This window comes from Emys orbicularis, chromosome 5, assembly GCF_028017835.1.
Source record: "Emys orbicularis isolate rEmyOrb1 chromosome 5, rEmyOrb1.hap1, whole genome shotgun sequence".
Lineage (NCBI taxonomy): Eukaryota > Metazoa > Chordata > Testudines > Emydidae > Emys > Emys orbicularis.
Window position 1 is genome coordinate 145,768,625 of NC_088687.1, and position 24,496 is coordinate 145,793,120.

A 24,496-nucleotide genomic window follows, 5' to 3' on the forward strand; every position below is an offset into this window, starting at 1 on the left:
CTAGTGCTGAGCCAGCTTCTTGTCCAGCCCCTTGCTCTGGGGCAGGTGGCGGAAACGGCAGTCGGCCCCGTAGCTGCAGCCGGCGTTCCGCCAGAAATGGCACTCCAGGGTGGGGGGCACTCGCACCGGCTCCCTGCGGGCACACACAGAGGGTCCAGAGCCTGCCCACGCCTCATCAGCCAATCCCCCAAACAGCCCAGAGCTCCAGCCCCCCCACCGGCAGACCCTGGGCTGGGGTGCTACTGGGGATGGCATCATGCCAAGGCAGTACCAGGCCACGGCTCCAAAGGAGCATCCCGAGAACCTCACTGGGGAAATAATCCAAGCTAGCACTGGAGGGGTGGGGTGGTTCCTCCGAGCCAGAGCCGAGCAGAACCAGGGCACCTGGAGGAGCGCTGGGCAGCCCCCTCCGCGGGGCACCAGCAGGAGCCCAACTCCTCAGCCCTTGGGACAGACTCGCTTCGGCTCCTCAGCTCCACATCTCAGCAGACAGCCAGGGGGGCCCCTGCCCACTCCTGCCCCGCTGCAGGCCCCAGCACTCCCACTCCCAAGGGCAGCACCTACCTCCCCACGGGCCGCGGGGCGTTGCCAGGGCCAGCCCGACCAGGGGCCGGGGTTGCATGGTCAGGGTGCTTCAGCTGCAGCACAAACTTGGTTCCTTCCACTTCAGCTCCCTGGGGAATAAGGGGCCGGTCAGCACAGGCCACCACGTGGGGCGGGGCGCTCGCAGCGCTGCCAAGGAGCAGTGCAGGGAGGGCACCATGGCACAGCAGGAGACACGCCAACGAGGCAGGGTTCTGGGAGAACAAGGCGGCCCCGGCCCGACGCGGCCCCGGCGCAGAGCGGGCCTGGGGGAGAGGCCGCAGGGAGAGCAGACGAGCCCAGGCTGGTGTCACCAAGCCGGTGTCGCTGGCACAGGCCCTGTGTGGACGGCCCGGCCCGGCCGCGGGGCACTGAGGGAGGGTTCAGCTCACCCAGAGCTGACTGGGGCAAGTCTCCACGCAGAGTGCGTGCCCGGGGCAGGAGTGGGCAGCGAGCGGGGGAACGACAGAACCCACGCGGGGCTCTGTCTCCACGGGTGAGAGCCCCAGATGAGCCTTCGGGTCCGGCCCCCCAGCCAGAGAGAGGCAGGATGAGTGGGCCCCTGGGCACAGCAGGCCTGGCCCTAGGAGAGCTGAGCGCCTGCCATGACTGGTCCTGCCTGCTGCCCACCAGGCTGCATTGATGGCTGGCATCAGGGGCCTGCTGGCCCAGAGCAGCCTCTGCCAAGCCACATGGGCCAGTGCCCCCAGACCCTCTCCTGACCTGCAGGGCTGCGTAGGCCGCCTCCGCCGCCTCCTTCTTGGTGTAGTTGATGAAGGCGCAGTACTTCTCCGGGAGCATCCGCACCGAGTGGATGGGCCCAAACCTGCTGGGCAGAGAGTGGGCTCAGCCCTAGGCTCGGGGCAGCCGACACGAGGGCTCTTGTGCCAGCAGCAGGGAGACAGAGCCAGCGAGGGGGCCCTGGGTCGCCCAGGCTACTCCAGGGAGGGCAGGCTGATGCGCCCCAAGGCAGGCACGGCTCCCGGCCCCACGCTGCAGGGAGGTGCAGCCAGAGCCAGACGGGAGCGGCTATGGCCCAGAAGGCAGCGCTCCTTGGATTGGGCGGCCCCCAGGCTGGCCCTGTGGCAACTCCAGGCATGTGGCGCTTGCTAGCCAAGGCAACCTGGGGGAGCACCAGTGGGACTGGGGAGAAGGGCCTGGAGGGGCACCAGCGTAGGGGCGGCCAGGGGTCAAGAGAGCCCCGGCAGGGGAGGGACAGGCTGGCAGGAGACACAAAGCAACAGGGCAGGGCAGGGTTTATGCCGCAGGGCCCAGGGTCCACCCCAGCCCCACCGTGCCCTGCCCCAGAGAGCTAGGGGGCTGGGGGGGTGGGAGGAGAATCACTCACCCCTCAAAACAGCTGCGCAGCAACTTCTGGGTGATCCTGGGGGTGACGTTCCCAACCCACACAGCGTACCACTCCCTGCCAAAGGCACACAGCACGGGGTCACCCAGGGAGACAACCAGAGTATCGCCCCCCCCCCCGCTGCACCCCCAGGCCCAGCGCCTGCCCCTCCCCGCCTCCAGGCCCAACACCTGCTCCCCCACTACACCCTCAGGCTCGCACCCCTGCCCTCCCCCCAGCCCCAGAGGCCCCCCTGGATCCAGCATCTGCCCCCTCCCTGCCCCAGAGCCCACCCCTCCCCACACCCCCAGGCCCACCTGGCTCTTTGCCCAGGGCCCAGCGCCTGCCCCACCCCCAGGCCTAGCAGGCTTTCTGCCCAGGTCCCAGATTCCTCCTCAAGCATAGCCAGAGATGCACCCGGGACACTAGCCTGTTTCCCCCCCCCCAGCCCATCTCCCAGGCGCCCCGTTACCTGGCCTGATGCGCAGTGGCTACGGGGTGTCTGGTGCTAGCTGGGGTCTCCCCGCCGCTGGCCCGGAGCCCCTGCTGGGCTGGGCCTTTCCCTCGGCTCCGTGAGTTAGTGATGGTCACAAACCCGCTCTCCCCATCCTCGTCCCCCTCGGCGCAGCCACTGCTGCCCGGGGACCAGCTCCTGGCCCACTCACCTGGGGGGACAGGCAGGCTGAGCACACCCCCGCTCCACCGGCACAGCGCTGTTCGGTCAGAGGCAGGGACAAGCGGGAGGCTGCTCACGAGCTGCACAGAAGACTCGGCCCCCACAGCAGGGACAAACTGAGGGCTGGGGGACTGGCAGATCAACCCCGAGCTGCTCCTCAAGCCCAATCAGCAGCCCCCTACTATCCCAGACCTGGGCTCCCCATCCCCCCACAGCTCTGCCAGTGCCCCTCACTCCCGACCCACAGCCCCCTGCTATCCCAGACCTGGGCTCCCCATCCCCCCACAGCTCTGCCAGTGCCCCTCACTCCCGACCCACAGCCCCTGCTCCCCCACCCAAGCTCTGCCAGTGCCCCTCACTCCCGACCCACAGCCCCTGCTCCCCCACCCAAGCTCTGCCAGTGCCCCTCAGTCCCAGCCTGCAGCCTTCCCGCTCCCAACAGTTACTGGTTCCCCGAGGAAGACTGGGCCCAAGCCAGGTCTCTGCAGGGAAGCAGAGCTCCACACCCAATGATCCCCATGCCCCTGTGCCCTTACCAGACCCCGCCAGCTGAGACTCCGTGGCTCCCAGCGACGGCTCCATGGGCAGGCTCCTCTCACCGCTAAAGCTGCTGAAGCCGTTCCCCTGATGGAAAGGGAGCAGGTCAGCAGCCCAGCCCCACTCACCTTTCCCCAGCTAGTGAACTAGGGCTCTGATTCTGCTGACCATCACCCTGGTATCTGGGCACCTGCACATCAAATCAACCCGGGGTGGTGCAAGCGTCCTCGCAGGGAGAGGCCCCTGGCAGAGTTTCCCAGCATTGCCAGACCCCCTCGGGGATCTCCCCCCTGCAGCAGGGCTCCTGGCTGGCCTGTGCTCTCGCCAGGGGTCAGAGCACGGAGCCCCTTGCCTCGGGGGCAGATTGGACACCAGGGGCTCGGAGGGGCTGCAGCGTCGTCTGTCCCAGCCAGAGCCCCCAGCCTGAGAGGGGTGATCCTCCCAGAGATGACGCCGGGCCCCCAGTGATGTCCCAGTATGCCTGGCAGGCAGAGATTATTCCTGCCTCACACGCTCTGTCCCGCGCAGGGTCCAAGCCAGCCAGCCCACCCCACACTCGCTCAGGCCATGCTGTGCCCACGGCTGGAGGGCCCGTCTCCCCCGCACCCCGTGTCAACAGCAGGGACACTCACCAGGATGAGCTGCACCTGGCACACTTCCAGCTGGGCGGCTGCGTCGGCATGGGACCTGTCCAGCCGCAGCAGCTCCAGGAAGGTGCTTTCGGCCTCGGCATAGCGCTGTGGAGAGCCAGGTAGAGTCACTCACTGCCACCCCCAACCGGGCACAGCGCCTCCCCACTCCCCCCCACTACCAGGGCCAGGCTCCCCCCTGCCCCACAGGGCCAGGCACCTTCCCCATCCTGCCTGCGCCCCAGGGACCAGGCACCTCCCCCACCTAGACCTGCCGCCCACTCCCATGGGCCCCCCATCTCCCCGAGCAGCAGGGCCAGGCTGGGACTCAAGCCCTGGCTCCCACCCCCCACGCCCAGGTACCTGCAGCCCCATGAGGGCCTTGCCCTTGCGGAAAAAGCCTTTGGGCCAGCCGGGCAGGAGGCTCAAGGCCACGTGGGCGTCACTCAGGGCCTTGTCGTACTGCTGCATCCTCTCATAGCAGTACGAGCGGTTCCCGAAGAGCCTGCAGGGAGATCGCGGTCAGCGAGCCTGCGCCAAGGCCGGCTGCCTGCCCCTGCCCCAGCCCCAAAGCGCCCGGCAGTGCTGAGCCAGTCACGGAACCTGCGCCAAACCCTGCCCCTGCCCCAGCCCCAAAGCGCCCAGCAGCGCTGGGCCAGTCACGGAGCCTGAGCCAAACCCTGCCCCTGCCCCAGCCCCAAAGCGCCCGGCAGCGCTGGGCCAGTCACGGAGCCTGCGCCAAACCCTGCCCCTGCCCCAGTCCCAAAGCGCCCGGCAGCGCTGGGCTGGTCACGGAGCCTGCCCCAAACTGTGCCCCAGCCCCAAAGCGCCCGGCAGCGCTGGGCTGGTCACGGAGCCTGCGCCAAACCCTGCCCCTGCCCCAGCCCCAAAGCGCCCGGCAGTGCTGAGCCAGTCACAGAGCCTGCGCCAAACCCTGCCCCAGCCCCAGCCCCAAGCGCCCGGCAGCGCTGGGCCAGTCACGGAACCTGCCCCAAACCCTGCCCCTGCCCCAGCCCCAAGCGCCCGGCAGCGCTGGGCAAGTCACGGAGCCTGCGCCAAACCCTGCCCCTGCCCCAGCCCCAAAGCGCCCGGCAGCGCTGAGCCAGTCACGGAGCCTGCGCCAAACCCTGCCCCTGCCCCAGCCCCAAAGCACCCGGCAGCGCTGGGCCAGTCACGGAGCCTGCGCCAAACCCTGCCCCTGCCCCAGCCCCAAAGCGCCCGGCAGCGCTGGGCCAGTCACGGAGCCTGCCCCAAACCCTGCCCCTGCCCCAGTCCCAAAGCGCCCGGCAGCGCTGAGCCAGTCACGGAGCCTGCGCCAAACCCTGCCCCTGCCCCAGTCCCAAAGCGTCCAGCAGCGCTGGGCCAGTCACGGAGCCTGCACCAAACCCTGCCCCTGCCCCAGTCCCAAAGCGCCCGGCAGCGCTGGGCCAGTCACGGAGCCTGCCCCAAACCCTGCCCCTGCCCCAGCCCCAAAGCACCCGGCAGCGCTGGGCCGGTCACGGAGCCTGCCCCAAACTCTGCCCCTGCCCCAAAGCGCACGGCAGCGCTGGGCCGGTCACGGAGCCTGCCCCAAACCCTGTCCCTGCCCCTGCCCCAGCCCCAGCCCCAAAGCACCTGGCAGCGCTGGGCCGGTCACGGAGCCTGCCCCAAACCCTGCCCCTGCCCCAGCCCCAAAGCACCCGGCAGTGCTGGGCCGGTCACGGAGCCTGCACCAAACCCTGCCCCTGCCCCAGCCCCAAAGCGCCCAGCAGCGCTGGGCCAGTCACGGAGCCTGCGCCAAACCCTGCCCCTGCCCCAGTCCCAAAGCGCCCGGCAGCGCTGGGCCAGTCACGGAGCCTGCACCAAACCCTGCCCCTGCCCCAGCCCCAAAGCACCCGGCAGTGCTGGGCCGGTCACGGAGCCTGCGCCAAACCCTGCCCCAGCCCCAAAGCACCCGGCAGTGCTGGGCCAGTCACGGAGCCTGCGCCAAACCCTGCCCCTGCCCCAGTCCCAAAGCGTCCAGCAGCGCTGGGCCAGTCACGGAGCCTGCACCAAACCCTGCCCCTGCCCCAGTCCCAAAGCGCCCGGCAGCGCTGGGCCGGTCACGGAGCCTGCCCCAAACTCTGCCCCTGCCCCAAAGCGCCCGGCAGCGCTGGGCCAGTCACGGAGCCTGAGCCAAACCCTGCCCCAGCCCCAGCCCCAAAGCGCCCGGCAGCGCTGGGCCCGTCACGGAGCCTGCCCCAAACCCTGCCCCTGCCCCAAAGCACACGGCAGCGCTGGGCCGGTCACGGAGCCTGCCCCAAACCCTGCCCCTGCCCCAGCCCCAAAGCACCCGGCAGCGCTGGGCCGGTCATGGAGCCTGCCCCAAACCCTGACCCTGCCCCAGCCCCAAAGCGCCCAGCAGCGCTGGGCCAGTCACGGAGCCTGCGCCAAACCCTGCCTCTGCCCCAGTCCCAAAGCGCCCGGCAGCGCTGGGCCAGTCACGGAGCCTGCGCCAAACCCTGCCTCTGCCCCAGTCCCAAAGCGCCCGGCAGCGCTGGGCCAGTCACGGAGCCTGCCCCAAACTCTGCCCCTGCCCCAAAGCGCCCGGCAGCGCTGGGCCAGTCACGGAGCCTGCGCCAAACCCTGCCCCTGCCCCAGCCCCAAGCGCCCGGCAGCGCTGGGCAAGTCACGGAGCCTGCGCCAAACCCTGCCCCTGCCCCAGCCCCAAAGCGCCCGGCAGCGCTGAGCCAGTCACGGAGCCTGCGCCAAACCCTGCCCCTGCCCCAGCCCCAAAGCGCCCGGCAGCGCTGAGCCAGTCACGGAGCCTGCACCAAACCCTGCCCCTGCCCCAGTCCCAAAGCGCCCGGCAGTGCTGAGCCAGTCACGGAGCCTGCGCCAAACCCTGCCCCTGCCCCAGTCCCAAAGCGTCCAGCAGCGCTGGGCCAGTCACGGAGCCTGCACCAAACCCTGCCCCTGCCCCAGTCCCAAAGCGCCTGGCAGCGCTGGGCCGGTCACGGAGCCTGCCCCAAACCCTGTCCCTGCCCCTGCCCCAGCCCCAAAGCACCTGGCAGCGCTGGGCCGGTCACGAAGCCTGCACCAAACCCTGCCCCTGCCCCAGCCCCAAAGCACCCGGCAGTGCTGGGCCGGTCACGGAGCCTGCACCAAACCCTGCCCCTGCCCCAGCCCCAAAGCGCCCAGCAGCGCTGGGCCAGTCACGGAGCCTGCGCCAAACCCTGCCCCTGCCCCAGTCCCAAAGCGCCCGGCAGCGCTTGGCCGGTCACGGAGCCTGCACCAAACTCTGCCCCTGCCCCAGCCCCAAAGCACCCGGCAGCGCTGGGCCAGTCACGGAGCCTGCCCCAAACTCTGCCCCTGCCCCAGCCCCAAAGCACCCGGCAGTGCTGGGCCGGTCACGGAGCCTGCACCAAACCCTGCCCTGCCCCAGCCCCAAAGTGCCCAGCAGCGCTGGGCCAGTCACGGAGCCTGCGCCAAACCCTGCCCCTGCCCCAGTCCCAAAGCGCCCGGCAGCGCTGGGCCAGTCACGGAGCCTGCCCCAAACCCTGCCCCTGCCCCAGCCCCAAAGCACCCGGCAGCGCTGGGCCAGTCACGGAGCCTGAGCCAAACCCTGCCCCAGCCCCAGCCCCAAAGCGCCCAGCAGCGCTGGGCCAGTCACGGAGCCTGCGCCAAACCCTGCCCCTGCCCCAGTCCCAAAGCGCCTGGCAGTGCTGGGCTGGTCACGGAGCCTGCCCCAAACTGTGCCCCAGCCCCAAAGCGCCCGGCAGCGCTGGGCTGGTAACGGAGCCTGCCCCAAACTGTGCCCCAGCCCCAAAGCGCCCGGCAGCGCTGGGCTGGTCACGGAGCCTGCGCCAAACCCTGCCCCTGCCCCAGCCCCAAAGCGCCCGGCAGTGCTGAGCCAGTCACAGAGCCTGCGCCAAACCCTGCCCCAGCCCCAGCCCCAAGCGCCCGGCAGCGCTGGGCCAGTCACGGAACCTGCCCCAAACCCTGCCCCTGCCCCAGCCCCAAGCGCCCGGCAGCGCTGGGCAAGTCACGGAGCCTGCGCCAAACCCTGCCCCTGCCCCAGCCCCAAAGCGCCCGGCAGCGCTGAGCCAGTCACGGAGCCTGCGCCAAACCCTGCCCCTGCCCCAGCCCCAAAGCACCCGGCAGCGCTGGGCCAGTCACGGAGCCTGCGCCAAACCCTGCCCCAGCCCCAAAGCGCCCGGCAGTGCTGAGCCAGTCACGGAGCCTGCGCCAAACCCTGCCCCTGCCCCAGCCCCAAAGCGCCCGGCAGCGCTGGGCCAGTCACGGAGCCTGAGCCAAACCCTGCCCCTGCCCCAGCCCCAAAGCGCCCGGCAGCGCTGGGCCAGTCACGGAGCCTGCGCCAAACCCTGCCCCTGCCCCAGTCCCAAAGCGCCTGGCAGTGCTGGGCTGGTCACGGAGCCTGCCCCAAACTGTGCCCCAGCCCCAAAGCGCCCGGCAGCGCTGGGCTGGTCACGGAGCCTGCCCCAAACTGTGCCCCAGCCCCAAAGCGCCCGGCAGCGCTGGGCTGGTCACGGAGCCTGCGCCAAACCCTGCCCCTGCCCCAGCCCCAAAGCGCCCGGCAGTGCTGAGCCAGTCACAGAGCCTGCGCCAAACCCTGCCCCAGCCCCAGCCCCAGCCCCAAGCGCCCGGCAGCGCTGGGCCAGTCACGGAACCTGCCCCAAACCCTGCCCCTGCCCCAGCCCCAAGCGCCCGGCAGCGCTGGGCCAGTCACGGAGCCTGCCCCAAACCCTGCCCCAGCCCCAGCCCCAAAGCGCCCAGCAGCGCTGGGCCAGTCACGGAGCCTGCGCCAAACCCTGCCCCTGCCCCAGCCCCAAATCGCCCGGCAGCGCTGAGCCAGTCACGGAGCCTGCGCCAAACCCTGCCCCTGCCCCAGCCCCAAAGCACCCGGCAGCGCTGGGCCAGTCACGGAGCCTGCGCCAAACCCTGCCCCAGCCCCAAAGCACCCGGCAGCGCTGGGCCAGTCACGGAGCCTGCACCAAACCCTGCCCCTGCCCCAGCCCCAAAGCGCCCAGCAGCGCTGGGCCAGTCACGGAGCCTGCACCAAACCCTGCCCCTGCCCCAGTCCCAAAGCGCCCGGCAGCGCTGGGCCCGTCACGGAGCCTGCCCCAAACCCTGCCCCTGCCCCAAAGCACACGGCAGCGCTGGGCCGGTCACGGAGCCTGCCCCAAACCCTGCCCCTGCCCCAGCCCCAAAGCACCCGGCAGCGCTGGGCCGGTCATGGAGCCTGCCCCAAACCCTGACCCTGCCCCAGCCCCAAAGCGCCCAGCAGCGCTGGGCCAGTCACGGAGCCTGCGCCAAACCCTGCCTCTGCCCCAGTCCCAAAGCGCCCGGCAGCGCTGGGCCAGTCACGGAGCCTGCGCCAAACCCTGCCTCTGCCCCAGTCCCAAAGCGCCCGGCAGCGCTGGGCCAGTCACGGAGCCTGCCCCAAACTCTGCCCCTGCCCCAAAGCGCCCGGCAGCGCTGGGCCAGTCACGGAGCCTGCGCCAAACCCTGCCCCTGCCCCAGCCCCAAGCGCCCGGCAGCGCTGGGCAAGTCACGGAGCCTGCGCCAAACCCTGCCCCTGCCCCAGCCCCAAAGCGCCCGGCAGCGCTGAGCCAGTCACGGAGCCTGCGCCAAACCCTGCCCCTGCCCCAGCCCCAAAGCACCCGGCAGCGCTGGGCCAGTCACGGAGCCTGCGCCAAACCCTGCCCCAGCCCCAAAGCGCCCGGCAGTGCTGAGCCAGTCACGGAGCCTGCACCAAACCCTGCCCCTGCCCCAGTCCCAAAGCGCCCGGCAGTGCTGAGCCAGTCACGGAGCCTGCGCCAAACCCTGCCCCTGCCCCAGTCCCAAAGCGTCCAGCAGCGCTGGGCCAGTCACGGAGCCTGCACCAAACCCTGCCCCTGCCCCAGTCCCAAAGCGCCTGGCAGCGCTGGGCCGGTCACGGAGCCTGCCCCAAACTCTGCCCCTGCCCCAAAGCGCACGGCAGCGCTGGGCCGGTCACGGAGCCTGCCCCAAACCCTGTCCCTGCCCCTGCCCCAGCCCCAGCCCCAAAGCACCTGGCAGCGCTGGGCCGGTCACGGAGCCTGCCCCAAACCCTGCCCCTGCCCCAGCCCCAAAGCACCCGGCAGTGCTGGGCCGGTCACGGAGCCTGCACCAAACCCTGCCCCTGCCCCAGCCCCAAAGCGCCCAGCAGCGCTGGGCCAGTCACGGAGCCTGCGCCAAACCCTGCCCCTGCCCCAGTCCCAAAGCGCCCGGCAGCGCTGGGCCGGTCACGGAGCCTGCACCAAACCCTGCCCCTGCCCCAGCCCCAAAGCACCCGGCAGTGCTGGGCCGGTCACGGAGCCTGCACCAAACCCTGCCCCTGCCCCAGCCCCAAAGCGCCCAGCAGCGCTGGGCCAGTCACGGAGCCTGCGCCAAACCCTGCCCCTGCCCCAGTCCCAAAGCGCCCGGCAGCGCTGGGCCAGTCACGGAGCCTGCCCCAAACCCTGCCCCTGCCCCAGCCCCAAAGCACCCGGCAGCGCTGGGCCAGTCACGGAGCCTGAGCCAAACCCTGCCCCAGCCCCAGCCCCAAAGCGCCCAGCAGCGCTGGGCCAGTCACGGAGCCTGCGCCAAACCCTGCCCCTGCCCCAGTCCCAAAGCGCCTGGCAGTGCTGGGCTGGTCACGGAGCCTGCCCCAAACTGTGCCCCAGCCCCAAAGCGCCCGGCAGCGCTGGGCTGGTCACGGAGCCTGCCCCAAACTGTGCCCCAGCCCCAAAGCGCCCGGCAGCGCTGGGCTGGTCACGGAGCCTGCGCCAAACCCTGCCCCTGCCCCAGCCCCAAAGCGCCCGGCAGTGCTGAGCCAGTCACAGAGCCTGCGCCAAACCCTGCCCCAGCCCCAGCCCCAGCCCCAAGCGCCCGGCAGCGCTGGGCCAGTCACGGAACCTGCCCCAAACCCTGCCCCTGCCCCAGCCCCAAGCGCCCGGCAGCGCTGGGCAAGTCACGGAGCCTGCGCCAAACCCTGCCCCTGCCCCAGCCCCAAAGCACCCGGCAGCGCTGGGCCAGTCACGGAGCCTGCGCCAAACCCTGCCCCAGCCCCAAAGCGCCCGGCAGTGCTGAGCCAGTCACGGAGCCTGCGCCAAACCCTGCCCCTGCCCCAGTCCCAAAGCGTCCAGCAGCGCTGGGCCAGTCACGGAGCCTGCGCCAAACCCTGCCCCTGCCCCAGCCCCAAAGCGCCCAGCAGCGCTGAGCCAGTCACGGAGCCTGCGCCAAACCCTGCCCCTGCCCCAGTCCCAAAGCGTCCAGCAGCGCTGGGCCAGTCACGGAGCCTGCACCAAACCCTGCCCCTGCCCCAGTCCCAAAGCGCCTGGCAGCGCTGGGCCGGTCACGGAGCCTGCCCCAAACTCTGCCCCTGCCCCAAAGCGCACGGCAGCGCTGGGCCGGTCACGGAGCCTGCCCCAAACCCTGTCCCTGCCCCTGCCCCAGCCCCAAAGCACCTGGCAGTGCTGGGCCGGTCACGGAGCCTGCCCCAAACCCTGCCCCTGCCCCAGCCCCAAAGCACCCGGCAGTGCTGGGCCGGTCACGGAGCCTGCACCAAACCCTGCCCCTGCCCCAGTCCCAAAGCGCCCGGCAGCGCTGGGCCAGTCACGGAGCCTGCCCCAAACCCTGCCCCTGCCCCAAAGCTCCCGGCAGCGCTGGGCCAGTCACGGAGCCTGAGCCAAACCCTGCCCCAGCCCCAAAGCGCCCGGCAGCGCTGGGCCGGTCACGGAGCCTGCCCCAAACTGTGCCCCTGCCCCAGCCCCAAAGCACCCGGCAGCGCTGGGCCAGTCACGGAGCCTGCCCCAAACCCTGCCCCTGCCCCAGTCCCAAAGCGCCCGGCAGCGCTGGGCCCGTCACGGAGCCTGCACCAAACCCTGCCCCTGCCCCAAAGCACACGGCAGCGCTGGGCCGGTCACGGAGCCTGCCCCAAACCCTGCCCCTGCCCCAGCCCCAAAGCACCCGGCAGCGCTGGGCCGGTCACGGAGCCTGCCCCAAACCCTGACCCTGCCCCAGCCCCAAAGCGCCCAGCAGCGCTGGGCCAGTCACGGAGCCTGCGCCAAACCCTGCCTCTGCCCCAGTCCCAAAGCGCCCGGCAGCGCTGGGCCAGTCACGGAGCCTGCGCCAAACCCTGCCTCTGCCCCAGTCCCAAAGCGCCCGGCAGCGCTGGGCCAGTCACGGAGCCTGCCCCAAACTCTGCCCCTGCCCCAAAGCGCCCGGCAGCGCTGGGCCAGTCACGGAGCCTGCGCCAAACCCTGCCCCTGCCCCAGTCCCAAAGCGCCTGGCAGTGCTGGGCTGGTCACGGAGCCTGCCCCAAACTGTGCCCCAGCCCCAAAGCGCCCGGCAGCGCTGGGCTGGTCACGGAGCCTGCCCCAAACTGTGCCCCAGCCCCAAAGCGCCCGGCAGCGCTGGGCTGGTCACGGAGCCTGCGCCAAACCCTGCCCCTGCCCCAGCCCCAAAGCGCCCGGCAGTGCTGAGCCAGTCACAGAGCCTGCGCCAAACCCTGCCCCAGCCCCAGCCCCAGCCCCAAGCGCCCGGCAGCGCTGGGCCAGTCACGGAACCTGCCCCAAACCCTGCCCCTGCCCCAGCCCCAAGCGCCCGGCAGCGCTGGGCAAGTCACGGAGCCTGCGCCAAACCCTGCCCCTGCCCCAGCCCCAAAGCGCCCGGCAGCGCTGAGCCAGTCACGGAGCCTGCGCCAAACCCTGCCCCTGCCCCAGCCCCAAAGCACCCGGCAGCGCTGGGCCAGTCACGGAGCCTGCACCAAACCCTGCCCCAGCCCCAAAGCGCCCGGCAGTGCTGAGCCAGTCATGGAGCCTGCGCCAAACCCTGCCCCTGCCCCAGTCCCAAAGCGCCTGGCAGTGCTGGGCTGGTCACGGAGCCTGCGCCAAACCCTGCCCCTGCCCCAGTCCCAAAGCGTCCAGCAGCGCTGGGCCAGTCACGGAGCCTGCACCAAACCCTGCCCCTGCCCCAGTCCCAAAGCGCCTGGCAGTGCTGGGCCGGTCACGGAGCCTGCCCCAAACTCTGCCCCTGCCCCAAAGCGCACGGCAGCGCTGGGCCGGTCACGGAGCCTGCCCCAAACCCTGTCCCTGCCCCTGCCCCAGCCCCAGCCCCAAAGCACCTGGCAGCGCTGGGCCGGTCACGGAGCCTGCCCCAAACCCTGCCCCTGCCCCAGCCCCAAAGCACCCGGCAGTGCTGGGCCGGTCACGGAGCCTGCACCAAACCCTGCCCCTGCCCCAGCCCCAAAGCGCCCAGCAGCGCTGGGCCAGTCACGGAGCCTGCGCCAAACCCTGCCCCTGCCCCAGTCCCAAAGCGCCCGGCAGCGCTGGGCCAGTCACGGAGCCTGCCCCAAACCCTGCCCCTGCCCCAGCCCCAAAGCACCCGGCAGCGCTGGGCCAGTCACGGAGCCTGCCCCAAACCCTGCCCCAGCCCCAGCCCCAAAGCGCCCAGCAGCGCTGGGCCAGTCACGGAGCCTGCCCCAAACCCTGCCCCTGCCCCAGTCCCAAAGCGCCCGGCAGCGCTGGGCCCGTCACGGAGCCTGCCCCAAACCCTGCCCCTGCCCCAAAGCACACGGCAGCGCTGGGCCGGTCACGGAGCCTGCCCCAAACCCTGCCCCTGCCCCAGCCCCAAAGCGCCCAGCAGCGCTGGGCCAGTCACGGAGCCTGCGCCAAACCCTGCCTCTGCCCCAGTCCCAAAGCGCCCGGCAGCGCTGGGCCAGTCACGGAGCCTGCGCCAAACCCTGCCTCTGCCCCAGTCCCAAAGCGCCCGGCAGCGCTGGGCCAGTCACGGAGCCTGCCCCAAACTCTGCCCCTGCCCCAAAGCGCCCGGCAGCGCTGGGCCTGCGTGGGTGAGGCTCCAGCAGACCGTGCAGGCCTAGAGGGAGTCGGGCTGGGGATACAGAGCCAGGGCCGGGAGGGAGCTGCACAGGCTGCCAGCTGCGCCTCTGGCCTGGAGAGCCCCCCACCCCTCTCAATGAGAAACACACTCCCCCCAGCCCTGCCCCAAAGAGCACCCCCCTGAGAGAAATAAACACACTCCGCCCCCTGCCCCAGAGAGCACCCCCCGCGCTCCTACCTGTGCTCCCGAGGGTTGAGTTTGACAGCCTCAGTGAAGAAGAGCACAGCCTTCTGGAAGCAGCCCCGCGCCGCCGCCTCGTACCCATAGCCTGTGGGAAGGAAACAGGGTCACCAAGACAGGCGCTGCGTTGCTGCCCCCTGTGCAGCTCGGCCAGGCCTCCAGGGTGGAGCTGGCTCCAGTGCCCGTGCCTGCCTGGTACCTACACGGAGATCACACTCCCCACGAGAGAAGCGGGATGCAACGGGGAATGGGCCGTTTGCTCAGGGGCAGAGAGGGGGAAACAAGGCTGGGAAGCAAAGGGTTAATGCATCCCTAAGGTCAGGGCCCTAGGAAGGCCTGGGCCTGCTCAGGGCTGGGCTAGCAGGGGCTGTGGGGCGGGAGTGAGGGGCACCGGCAGAGCTGGGGGGAGCCCAGGGCTGGGCTGGCAGGGGGCTGCGGGGCGGAAGTGAGGGGTCAGTACACACAGCGAGACCAGGAGTGAGGGGGAGGGCAGGGCGGAGCCAGGTTGGCACAGGGAAGGTGGGGCCACTTTTCTGGCCCCGCAGCCCCAGACCCCTTCTGCCTGGTGTGGGAAGACCGGGCCTGTGAGGGGCGGGGGACACTGACCTGCTAGCACTGTGCTGGGATCCACTCCGCTCACATCCTGCCCAGGCCTCGGCACCTGCACAGGGAGCCAAGTGACATGGTGAGGGCTGGGGCTGCCGGGGCCAGGGCCCCAGTTCAGACTGCAGCGAGGGGGGCCGGGTTACAGCAACGCCCCCCTGCTGGCCCTCGCCCCCACCGGCACCAGCATTCACGGAACCACTGTGACCAGTCAGTCGCACTGAGGGGGTCCCCACCCGCCTGCCCCAGGGAGCTCTCACAGGCCGAGCCGTGCTGACCACCTTGGGGTGCATCAGTGGGAGGAGGTGGGGGCCCTTAGGAGACCTGTCGCTGCCCAGCGAACCCAGGCGGTACCAGGCACCTCCAGGACATTCTCAGTGTCTCCAGCCCATGGCCAGAGAGCTGTCCGGGGTCAGGACACACAGCAAAGAACTGCTACCAGGGATGGACACAACTCAGGGGGACGCGCAAGGCTGGGGTACTGCAACGGCCGCCACCCAGCCCCACCGCCGTGGGGCCCCCCACGATGCAGAACCTCTGGCTTGCAGGGGAAAACCTGAAGCCTCCTAAGCCCCCACCACAGGAAGACACTCCCCCTGCCCACACAGGCCGCGCATCTCGCCATGACGGGGCAGCAGGGGACACGGACAGGGCTTTGAAGGGCAGTGTGGAGCTGGCCAGACTTGCGCCCACCGCCATGGCAGCTGTGGGCAGCACGCTCACACCCTGGCCTTTCCCCTCGGCCAGAAGGGGAAGGGGATATTTTCTGCCCATGTTGAAGGCTTTGTGCCCCATGCTCTGCTCCCTGGGGGTGGACTGGCCAAGGCTGGGGACAACCCACCAAGCCCTTCCCCCACCTCTGGGCCTGTGACTCACACAGGGCCCCCAGCTCTGAAAACCTGCAGGTCCCCACGCCAGTCACTTGAATGGCCGGCAAGTCCAGCCTCCCACCCCAGGCAGCCAGCAGGGACCAGCCAGCCCAGCCCGGTTCTGCCTCCCAGCTACAGTCTCTGCGCCAGAGCGTGGGGGTGTCTGTGTGGGTAAGGTGGTGCCCCACTGCGGCCAGGGCCCCCCAAGCAGGACAGCTCTGGGGAAGCGCAGGGCTGTGGCAACAAGGTGCCTTTAGAAGTCGTTCAGCTGTCACTTTCCAGCACATCTCTGCCCCATGCCCAGACATCATGCAAAGACATCAGCGGCTCCAGTCCTGTGCTGGGAGTCCCGGGGGTGGGGACTCAGCCGCCCCCACCTAGCCCAGCCCGTCCCCGAAGGCACAGTTTAGCCACCCTGTGAGATCAGCCGGGACACAATCCACACGACAGCCCAGCCCGCACCCAAAGCTCCCGTGCTGGGATTCTTGGCTGGCACCTGGGCACTGAGCCCATCACTATGGTACCCGGGCTGCTCTGGCACAGCGCTGCCAACCAATTCCCCACATGCCCACCGGCCGGGCCCGCCCTCTGTGAAAGCACAGCACCAGGGCGGGATGCAAATCCCTCCACTCTGATTGCCTGCCAGGGATTAGCACATTCAATAGTTCTCAGTCAGTCCTGGGCCCCCTGCACTGAGGGGGGCGCCATGTGCCGGAACTAGGCACCTGGACAATTACATGCCACGGGGACTGGCACCTTCCAGAGAGACACGCAGACAGACCCACGTCCCTCAGCCGCCACAGCGCCGCCAAGGAGAACGGGCCCCTCCTCTCCCCAGGGGGGGCTCTGCTTCCCCAGCTGCTCCAACTCCACTGGGAGCCAAGCCCAGCAGGCTGCAGGACGAGGCGCCTGAGTGCGCTGGCCAGGGTGGGCACCCACCTTCTCCTTGGGCCAACAGAACAAGCAACCGAGCAGCTTCCTGCCCAGGCAGGGCCTCTGGCCTGTTCACTAGCTCAGGCTGCAGGCCTGGCTTGGAGCGACGCTGCACCGTTCGCTTTAGCCACACTCCCCTGAGCCTTGGGTCTGCAGAGAGGTGTGGCTTGCTTGCATAGCAGCTTGCCATGGGGCTGCCCCACACCTTCCCCCATTCACTCTGCAGCCTAACGCCCCATCCTGGGCCCATGTCTCTCGAGCCGCTCGCTGCATGGGTCGGCTGCTCCCAGCAGCAGCCCCGGCACGCTCCAGCCTGGCCTTGACCCTGACACCGGCCCCGCCACCCAGGGCTCTGTCGGGGCACAGATGTCCTAGGCCAGGGTCCACACCGTGGCTCACTTGCCTCTTTTCCCCGCTGGCTCCCTTGCAGGGCTCCCAGCTGGGTCACTGGGCAGAGCCTGCCCTGCCTCTGCTCCCTCACGCTAAGGGCAGGTGACCTAGCAGGGGGCTGACCGGCTCCGCCTGCGCTTGTCCCTGCTCTTAGCCAGGGAGCTCCCTCCTCCCCCCCATGGCTGAGACATGCCAGGGGAGGCAAGTTCACCCTGCCCGCTCAGAGGGAACCCAACGCTCACCTCCTGCTGGGGCTTCCTCTCCGGCTCCTTGGGCTCAGCTCTGGGCGCCTTCTCCTTCCTGGGCGCCAGCGGCTTCACCCCCACCTTACGCTGAGCTTTGGAGACAAAGGTGCTGCTCAAGTCCAGCTCATCCTGGGGGAGGGGGACACAGGCGTCAGGCTGGGTGGGCAGGGACATCAATCCAGCAGCATGCCACGTCACGCCCTGCGGGTTGCATGACCAGCAGACACCTGGCCCCAGAGGCAGCGGGTGCCTTGGTCCCTGGCCCCCAGCCATCACCGAGCCAGCTGACCCCAACTTTCACAGCCCGCCCATTCCAGCTAGGCAGGCCGGGTGAGCGCCGGGCCCTGCACGAAGCAGGACAGGGCCACAGCCCAGCACACCCAAACCTCACCTCCGTCTCCTCCTCGGTGCTCATGTCTGCACTCCTGACCTGGGCCCTGGCTCCCTCCCCTCTCCTAGGAGCTGGGGGCTCGCTGGGATCTCTCCGGGAGGGGCTGGAGTCCAGGGGCCCCTTCCGCAACGATGTCATGGCGCCTTCCTCCTCCGCGTCACCATTCAGACAAGGTTCATTCTGCAAGGAGAGCACCGGCCTGTGAGATCAGAGCTCCACTGGCAGCTTCCCCAGGAGGGCAGGGCTCTGCCACACCCACCCACCAGACTCCCTGGGAGGGGAGAGCCCAGCCCAGCACTCACGGGTTACGGCCCCTCCTCCTCTCGAACACATGGGAACCAAGAGCACTGTGCCTCGGAAGCGTGGCCCCAAGCCCGGGGATGGCAGGGCAGACTGCCCGGAGAGCAAGGCACCCCAGCCACTTACCAACTTCATCTCGGGCTTGGGCTTCAATTCTTGTTCTAGTTTTTCTTGCCTCTTCCGGTCTTTCTGCCTCTGGAAGCCACAGAGAAACGAGTGAGCTCCAGAGAGCTGGTGCTTTCCCCAGCCAGGGGCTCTGGCCCCGCTCCCTCCCGGGGCAGGCTGCACCAGCTTCCGAATCACCGCTGACACATTTGGTAGTGCAGCGTCAGCTCATCCCCCGGGGGCCGGGGGCCACCCAGCACTCCCCCCCCCCAGGGCAGGTTCTGTGGGGAGCAGGGCAGCCAGCCGGGCTCCTCGGCAAGGGGAACGGAACTGAGACAGGCTCTCCTGCAGAGCCCGGACGCAGGGCAGCCTGGAGCTAGGGCCTGGGTGTGAGAGGACTCCAGGGAAGGGAGCGCACCGGTACAGCCTGGCCAGCACTCCCTGTTCCACACTGACCGGAGAGTCCCTCCAATGCGTGCGATTGCCGCATGATCCGAGAGAGACTCCCAGCTCTGGCTCCTTATCCCAAGCTCAGTGACAGCCCCAGACCCCATTCGATCTACCCGCCACACCACCCCTCTCCTATGGGACTGCTTTACTCTAATCTCCTCCAGGAGCATAAGGAGGAGACTGAGCTCGACATGGCCCCTTCCCACAGGCTGAGAGATGGAGCTGGAGAGCTCAAAACACAGGGCAACTGGGTAGCAGAGAAACCAGAAGTTTGCCCTCCAGAGGATCCATCAGGCTGTGGATGAGATGCACCCCCCATCCCCTGGGGTCACCGGCCAGGCGGAGAATGCAGAGGAGGAAGCAGGCATGCCAGGCGGCTGGGACGGCAGCAGGAGTGGAGAACACAGCCCTGGGCACTCACCTTCTTCTTAAGTCTTTTCTTCTCTGCTTTCCTTTTAACTCGCTCCTCCTCAGCTACCAGCTCCTTGGCGTTCTTCTCCGCTTCCTGGGGAGAGAACCACGCAAGCTGGGCACAGTCCCACCCCAGCCAGCCCTTCCCAACTGGGGGCAGGGGCACACCACTGGAACCGAGAGTCCCTACCTCCCAGGAGCTCACAGGTGATGATCAGCGTGGGGTGGCAGCTGTGAGAAGGACCCCTTCCCCCACAGGAAATCAGACTGCGGGGAGAGCAGAACCAAGGTCCAGAGCAAGGAGCCATGGTAGACAGGCAGCTGAGCAGGTGCTCCCGGTAATGCCATGCTGGATCTAATAGGGGAGCACGGCCCGTAGATGGGCAGGCAGAGGGGTGGTGAGCAGGAGCCAGGAGGTGGTAACACCTCTGTCTGCAGCATCAGTGCGACCTTCGCTGGGACAGCAGGCCCACGGCTGGAGTCTACACTCTCAAAGGAAGGGTGACAAACTGGAAAGGGATCAGAAAAGAGCTACAAGGATGCTCTGAGAGCTGACCTCCGGGAGAGGCTGAAGCAGCTCAGTCTATTTAGCTTATCCACGAAAGAGTTCTGAGGGGACTACGAATACCTCCTCCCTGGGGAGGAGACTTCAGGAGAGCCCAAGGCGCGAGCACACAAGGGCAGGACGAATGGCTAGCATCCCGTGGGACTTGTTTCAGCAGGGACATGGTGCACTCGGTGTCTTTCTAAGAGAGGCTCTTGCTCAGCCAAACGCCTGAAATCCCTGGGTGGCTCTCTGGGCTGGATGGGCCAGTGCTCCCTTCAGGCCTTAACAGCTAGAAAGCTTTCCCTGGGGCAGGTTCTCTCACCACCGCTACTGAAGGGGCTTTTGCACCTTGCTCTATAGCAGCTGGAAACAGGCTCCGTGGAGCCCTGGGCTGATCCGGGACGGGGATCCCGGTCTGCACCCTGGCGAAGTCCGAGGGCAGCTCGCTCTGCTCCTAGAGGAGCAGTACAACATCCATGCCCAGCAGCGGCCCCTCGGGCTGGTCAAAGGTAGCACTGACAATCCTCCACCCCTTCCCCCAAGTTCTTCCACTCTGCTCTGCAGCCAGGACACCACCAGCAGGTCCTCCTTGGCAGAGATGCAGGAGAGACCACAGTGGACAAAGCCCTTAGGAAATGCATGGAGGGCCCCATCCTGCCCTGGCCACAGCGGAGCTTCCAGGGGACTGTGACAGGGTGCTGGGCCAGCCCTCTGTCACTCCAGCTCCCACTAAGGGAGGTAAATTGGAGCTGGCTAGAGAAACCTGCGCCTGATTGGCGAAGGGGAAACAACTGCCAGGTTGATTAGCCTGGGGCTGCATAAAAGCCTCAGAGGAAGGACGCCAATGGGGCAGACAAAAAGGGGGAAAGCCAGAGAGTGGAAGCTCTTCTCTCCTGGCTGCAAAGGCTGCGAAGTCCTGCAGACTGAACCCCCCCATGCTGTATATGGTGAGAAGGTGGGGGATTTCACGATGTAAATAAACAGCACCGGTGATTGCTGAGCCAGAAGGTCTCGGAGTGGGTTTTGGAGCAGAGCAGGGGCAGGAGCAAAGGGGGCCCTGCTACGCCCTGTTACACGGACCCATTGGGGGAGAGGACGGACGGCCCAGGGGAACGGAAGGGAAAGAGGATGACCCCGGGGCTCTGCTCACCTCTGCAGTCACCCGCTGCCTCTGGGGCAGTTTCAGGTCCAGCAGTTGATAGTCCAGCGAGCTCTGGGGCAGGGGAGCTGGTGAGGTGTCCTTGCACAGGAAGGATTTCCTGAAGCCACAGAAGGTGCCAGGGACTGAGTCCTCGTCAGTCTTTGCATCGTATTCCTTGTTGGAATCGTCCCACTTCTCCTCCTCCTCCTCCTCCTCGTCATACTCCCCATCGTTGTCGTAGTAATAGCAGAGCTCGTCGTCCGAGTCTGCATAGGGAGAGCACAGCAGCGCTCAGCGACGGCCTGTGCTGTACCACCCCCCACCAGGTCCCAGCCACGCCCCAGTGCAGGACTCCACCAGCCTATACCTCCCAGGGAGTGGAGCTCTCGATGCACCCCCTCACGCCAAACCCCAGCGCTCCCCAAGCCTCCAGTCATCAGGGAAGGAGCAGCCCCATCCCAAAACCAAAACACGGAAATAAACCAACTCACCCCAAACCCCTCCCCCCGGAGGGAGGAGCCTGAGATTCCACAGACCCCAAGGCCTTCCCGACTGCTGTCAATCTGCCATGGGAGGTGCCCAGACTCTGTGGTGATGGGCAGGGGGTGGGCTTGTCAGGATGGGGCGGAGGGGATGGGAGATTCCTGGCAGTTCAAAATCCCAGCCTGGGAGGGGCTCTCGCTCTGGGGAAACATCGTTCACAAGTCCCCCAGGGGACCTCGACACCGCAAAGAGAAACCTGCAAGGCCACATCACAGAGCCCAGGTCAAAGGAGTCAGGCTCGCAAGACTCAAAATAGCAGTCCAAAACTTCCCACTCGGGCTGGAGCGTGGGCTCTGAAACCCAGCCAGGGGCTCGGATCCCAGCCTCCAGCCCAAGCAGGAACGTCTACATTGCTGTTTTAAGCCCTGTAGTGCAAGCCCAAGTCAGCTGAGCTGGGCTCTGAGACTCGGTGCCGTGGGTTTTTCTCTGGAGCGTAGACGTCCTCCTAGAATGTGGATGAATTTCCTCCACTGCTGGGTTTTAGCAGGGACGAGATGATCTGCTGACAGGCTCCTCCTGCCCCATACATGCCTCCAGGTCATAGCTCTGGTCCTCTGTCTGTCTGCCTCTCGTCCTGTACTTCAACTGAGAGGTCTCTGGGGCTGTGTGTGTACAGCGCCCAGCACAACAAAGTCCTGGGCCACAACTGGGGCTGCTCGGCTCTGCCACGATGCACATGGCTGGGGAATGTCCAGGCCAGGGCGCTGACTGACAGGTGTTTTGATGGGTATTCCCTCCCCAGCCCCACTCAGATTCGAACCACGCCGGGATGGGTCACAAACTGGAGGGAAAAGAGCACCCAGCTGAGTCCTCTGCCTGGACCCTGCCGCAGTGGCCCCAGAGCTACTCTCCCAGCATGCAGTGCTCCATCTGGACCCAAGCAGCCTGAATTGCACACTGGGAAGTGGAGTCTTCCAGGGCCTTGTGTACTGGAGAAAAAAAAAGCAGCTACAACAGGCCCCCTTGTGGCAGCCTCATCAGAGGCAAAGGACTTCTCAGCTCATGGAGTCCGAACCCTACCCTCCACCGCAAAGCTGATTCTCCCAGGGCAGGGTGAGGCACTTGGCAGAAGGCAGGGTGCATCGTTCGGAAAGAGCTTCTGGGCCAGGGCTGGGGACTGGCCCCTCTCGGCAGCGCTGGCTTGTCCCCGCGGGGTTCCCGAGCACTTTGCCAAGAACATAACATAAGAACATAAGAGCGGCCAGACTGGGTCAGACCAAAGGTCCCTCTAGCCCAGTGTCCTGTCTGCCGACAGCGGCCAGTGCCAGGTGCCCCAGAGGGAATGAACAGAACAGGGAATCATCAAGTGATCCAGCCCCTGTCGCCCATTCCTAACTTCTGGCAAACAGAGGCTCAGGACACCATCCTGGCTAATAGGCATTGATGGACCTATCCTCCATGAACTTATCTAGTTCTTTTTTTGAACCCTGTTATAGTCTTGGCCCTCACAACAACTTCTGGCAAGGAGTTCCACAGGTTGACTGTGAGTTGTGTGAAGCAATCAAACAGGGCTCATGGAAGCAGGGATGAGAACGAGTGAGGAGTGTGAAGCCTGCCCGCAGCAGGTATACGCCAGGGCCCCAAGCCCTGGGCACGGCAGCGCCTCATACAAGCACCAGAAGCAGGTGGACTGTTAGCACCGCAGGGGTGGAGCCAGCAGGGGCTGGGGATTACTCTGCTTGAGGACACAGGCTGCTTCCAAAAGCTTCTGACCCAACAAGGTCTACCCAGGAAAGCCCCTGGAGTCCCCGACACTCCCCTTCCCTTCCCCACCCCCTCGCACCTGCTATCTCCTCAGCTTTGGGGGGGCCATACAAGTTCTCCATCATCAGCTTCTCCATTAAGTTGTTGAGATCCTAGGAGAGGGAACCACAGCTAGTGACTCAAGGCGTCCAGCAGCCTCCGCTGGGTCCGTTAGCACCGCCCCGGGCGCACCGCCGCGCCTCCCGTTACGGCAGCCCCCGCCGGGTCCCTTAGCGCCGCCCCGGGCTCACTGCCGCACCCTCCCGTTACTGCAGCCCCCGCCAGGTCCCTTAGCGCCGCCCCGGACTCACCGCCGCGCCCCCCATTACGGCAGCACCCACCGGGTCCCTTCGCGCCGCCCCGGGCTCACCGCCACGCCTCCCGTTACAGCAGCCCCCGCCGGGTCCCTTAGCGCCGCCCCGGGCTCACCGCCACGCCTCCCGTTACGGCAGCCCCCGCCGGGTCCCTTAGCGCTGCCCCGGGCTCACCGCCGCGCCTTCCTGTTACGGCAGCCCCCGCCGGGTCCGTTACCGCCACCCCCCCTTGTTACAGCAGCCCACGCCGGGTCCCTTAGCGCCGCCCCGGGCTCACCGCCACGCCTCCCGTTACAGCAGCCCCTGCCGGGTCCCTTAGTGCCGCCCCGGGCTCAGCGCCGCGCCTCCCGTTACGGCAGTCCCCGCCAGGTCCCTTAGCGCCTCCCCAAACTCACTGCCGCGCCTTCCCGTTACAGCAGCCCCTGCCGGGTCCCTTAGCACCTCCCCGGGCTCACCGCCGCGCCCTCCCGTTACAGCAGCCCCCGCCGGGTCCCTTAGCGCTGTTCCGGGCTCAGCGCCGCCCCTCCCATTACGGCAGCCCCCGCCGGGTCCCTTACCGCCGCCCCGGGCTCACCGCCGCGCCTCCCGTTACAGCAGCCCCCACCGGGTCCCTTAGCGCCGCCTCGGGCTCAGCACCGCCCCGGGCTCACCGCCGCCCCTCCCGTTACGGCAGCCCCCGCCGGGTTCCTTAGCACCTCCCCAAACTCATCGCCACGCCCTCCCTTTACAGCAGCCCCCGCCGGGTCCCTTAGCGCCGCGCCGGGCTCACCACCGCGCCTCCCGTTACGGCAGCCCCCGCCGGGTCCCTTACCGCCGCCCCCCCTTGTTACAGCAGCCCCCGCCGGGTCCCTTAGCTCCGCCCCGGGCTCACCGCCGCCCCTCCCGTTACAGCAGCCCCCGCCGGGTCCCTTAGCGCCTCCCCGGGCTCACCGCCGCCCCTCCCGTTACAGCAGCCCCCGCTGGGTCCCTTAGCACCTCCCCGGGCTCACTGCTGCACCCTCCCGTTACAGCAACCCCCGCCGGGTCCCTTAGCGCCTCCCCAAACTCACTGCCGCGCCGTCCCGTTACAGCAGCGCACAACTTGAAGCTCTGGTCAAACCAGACAGAAGAGACAGGAGTGAGAGTCTCCCACAGCCCTGGCCCAGGCTCCCCATCCCCTCCTGCAAACCAGGCAACCAAGGCACAGATGCCTTCCAGCTCAAGAGACTCAGCAGCCATGTCTAATTGCCCTCTGCCACCCCAGGGGTCTGGCTGGGAAGGTGGGAGCCCCATGATCCCCTTGGGGGATGCACCCCACACTCCCTTGAAGGCAGAGGGACGGCAGACACATACCTCTTCCTTGCGGTGCTCTAAGTTGGGGTCCCAGCCATACCTGGTGAGCAGGCTGAGGGGTAAGTGTCCCGGCAGGAAGGGCCCTGTAAGACAGCAGCTGTGAGCAAGCAGCCAAGCGGGCCAGAACCGAAAGTGAATGTGCACAGGGTCAGGAAGGCCAGGTAACAGACCAACCCACCTGCTGTGCAGACCTCCAGCTGATGCGTGGCCCAAGCACCCCCCTCTCCTGCAGCCTGGGCAAAGATCTCCCAAGGGGACACCCACATAATACCCCTGCCTCAGGCCCAATGTATCTCCTCACCGCTCGCTCACTCGGGGGAGCGCCCCAGGGGGCAACAACACTTCCTC

The 24,496-nt window shown here is 68.0% G+C and overlaps 1 protein-coding gene across 1 annotated transcript; it reads right to left on the minus strand.

The window, feature by feature from the left end:
* On the minus strand, window positions 1-24,200 carry TTC31 (tetratricopeptide repeat domain 31). Its single transcript, XM_065405767.1, has 17 exons — window positions 24,149-24,200; window positions 22,543-22,615; window positions 20,226-20,482; window positions 18,539-18,622; window positions 17,689-17,757; window positions 17,263-17,442; window positions 16,869-17,000; window positions 14,438-14,492; window positions 13,829-13,919; window positions 4,133-4,274; window positions 3,773-3,877; window positions 3,140-3,227; window positions 2,400-2,592; window positions 1,931-2,005; window positions 1,306-1,408; window positions 565-674; window positions 1-133 (listed from the first exon to the last, which is right to left on the minus strand). The coding sequence occupies exons 2-17, from the start codon at window positions 22,598-22,600 to the stop codon at window positions 1-3; spliced, it is 1,875 nt and encodes a 624-aa protein (XP_065261839.1). The 5' UTR covers window positions 22,601-22,615; window positions 24,149-24,200.
* Between the last annotated feature and the right edge of the window lie 296 nt (window positions 24,201-24,496).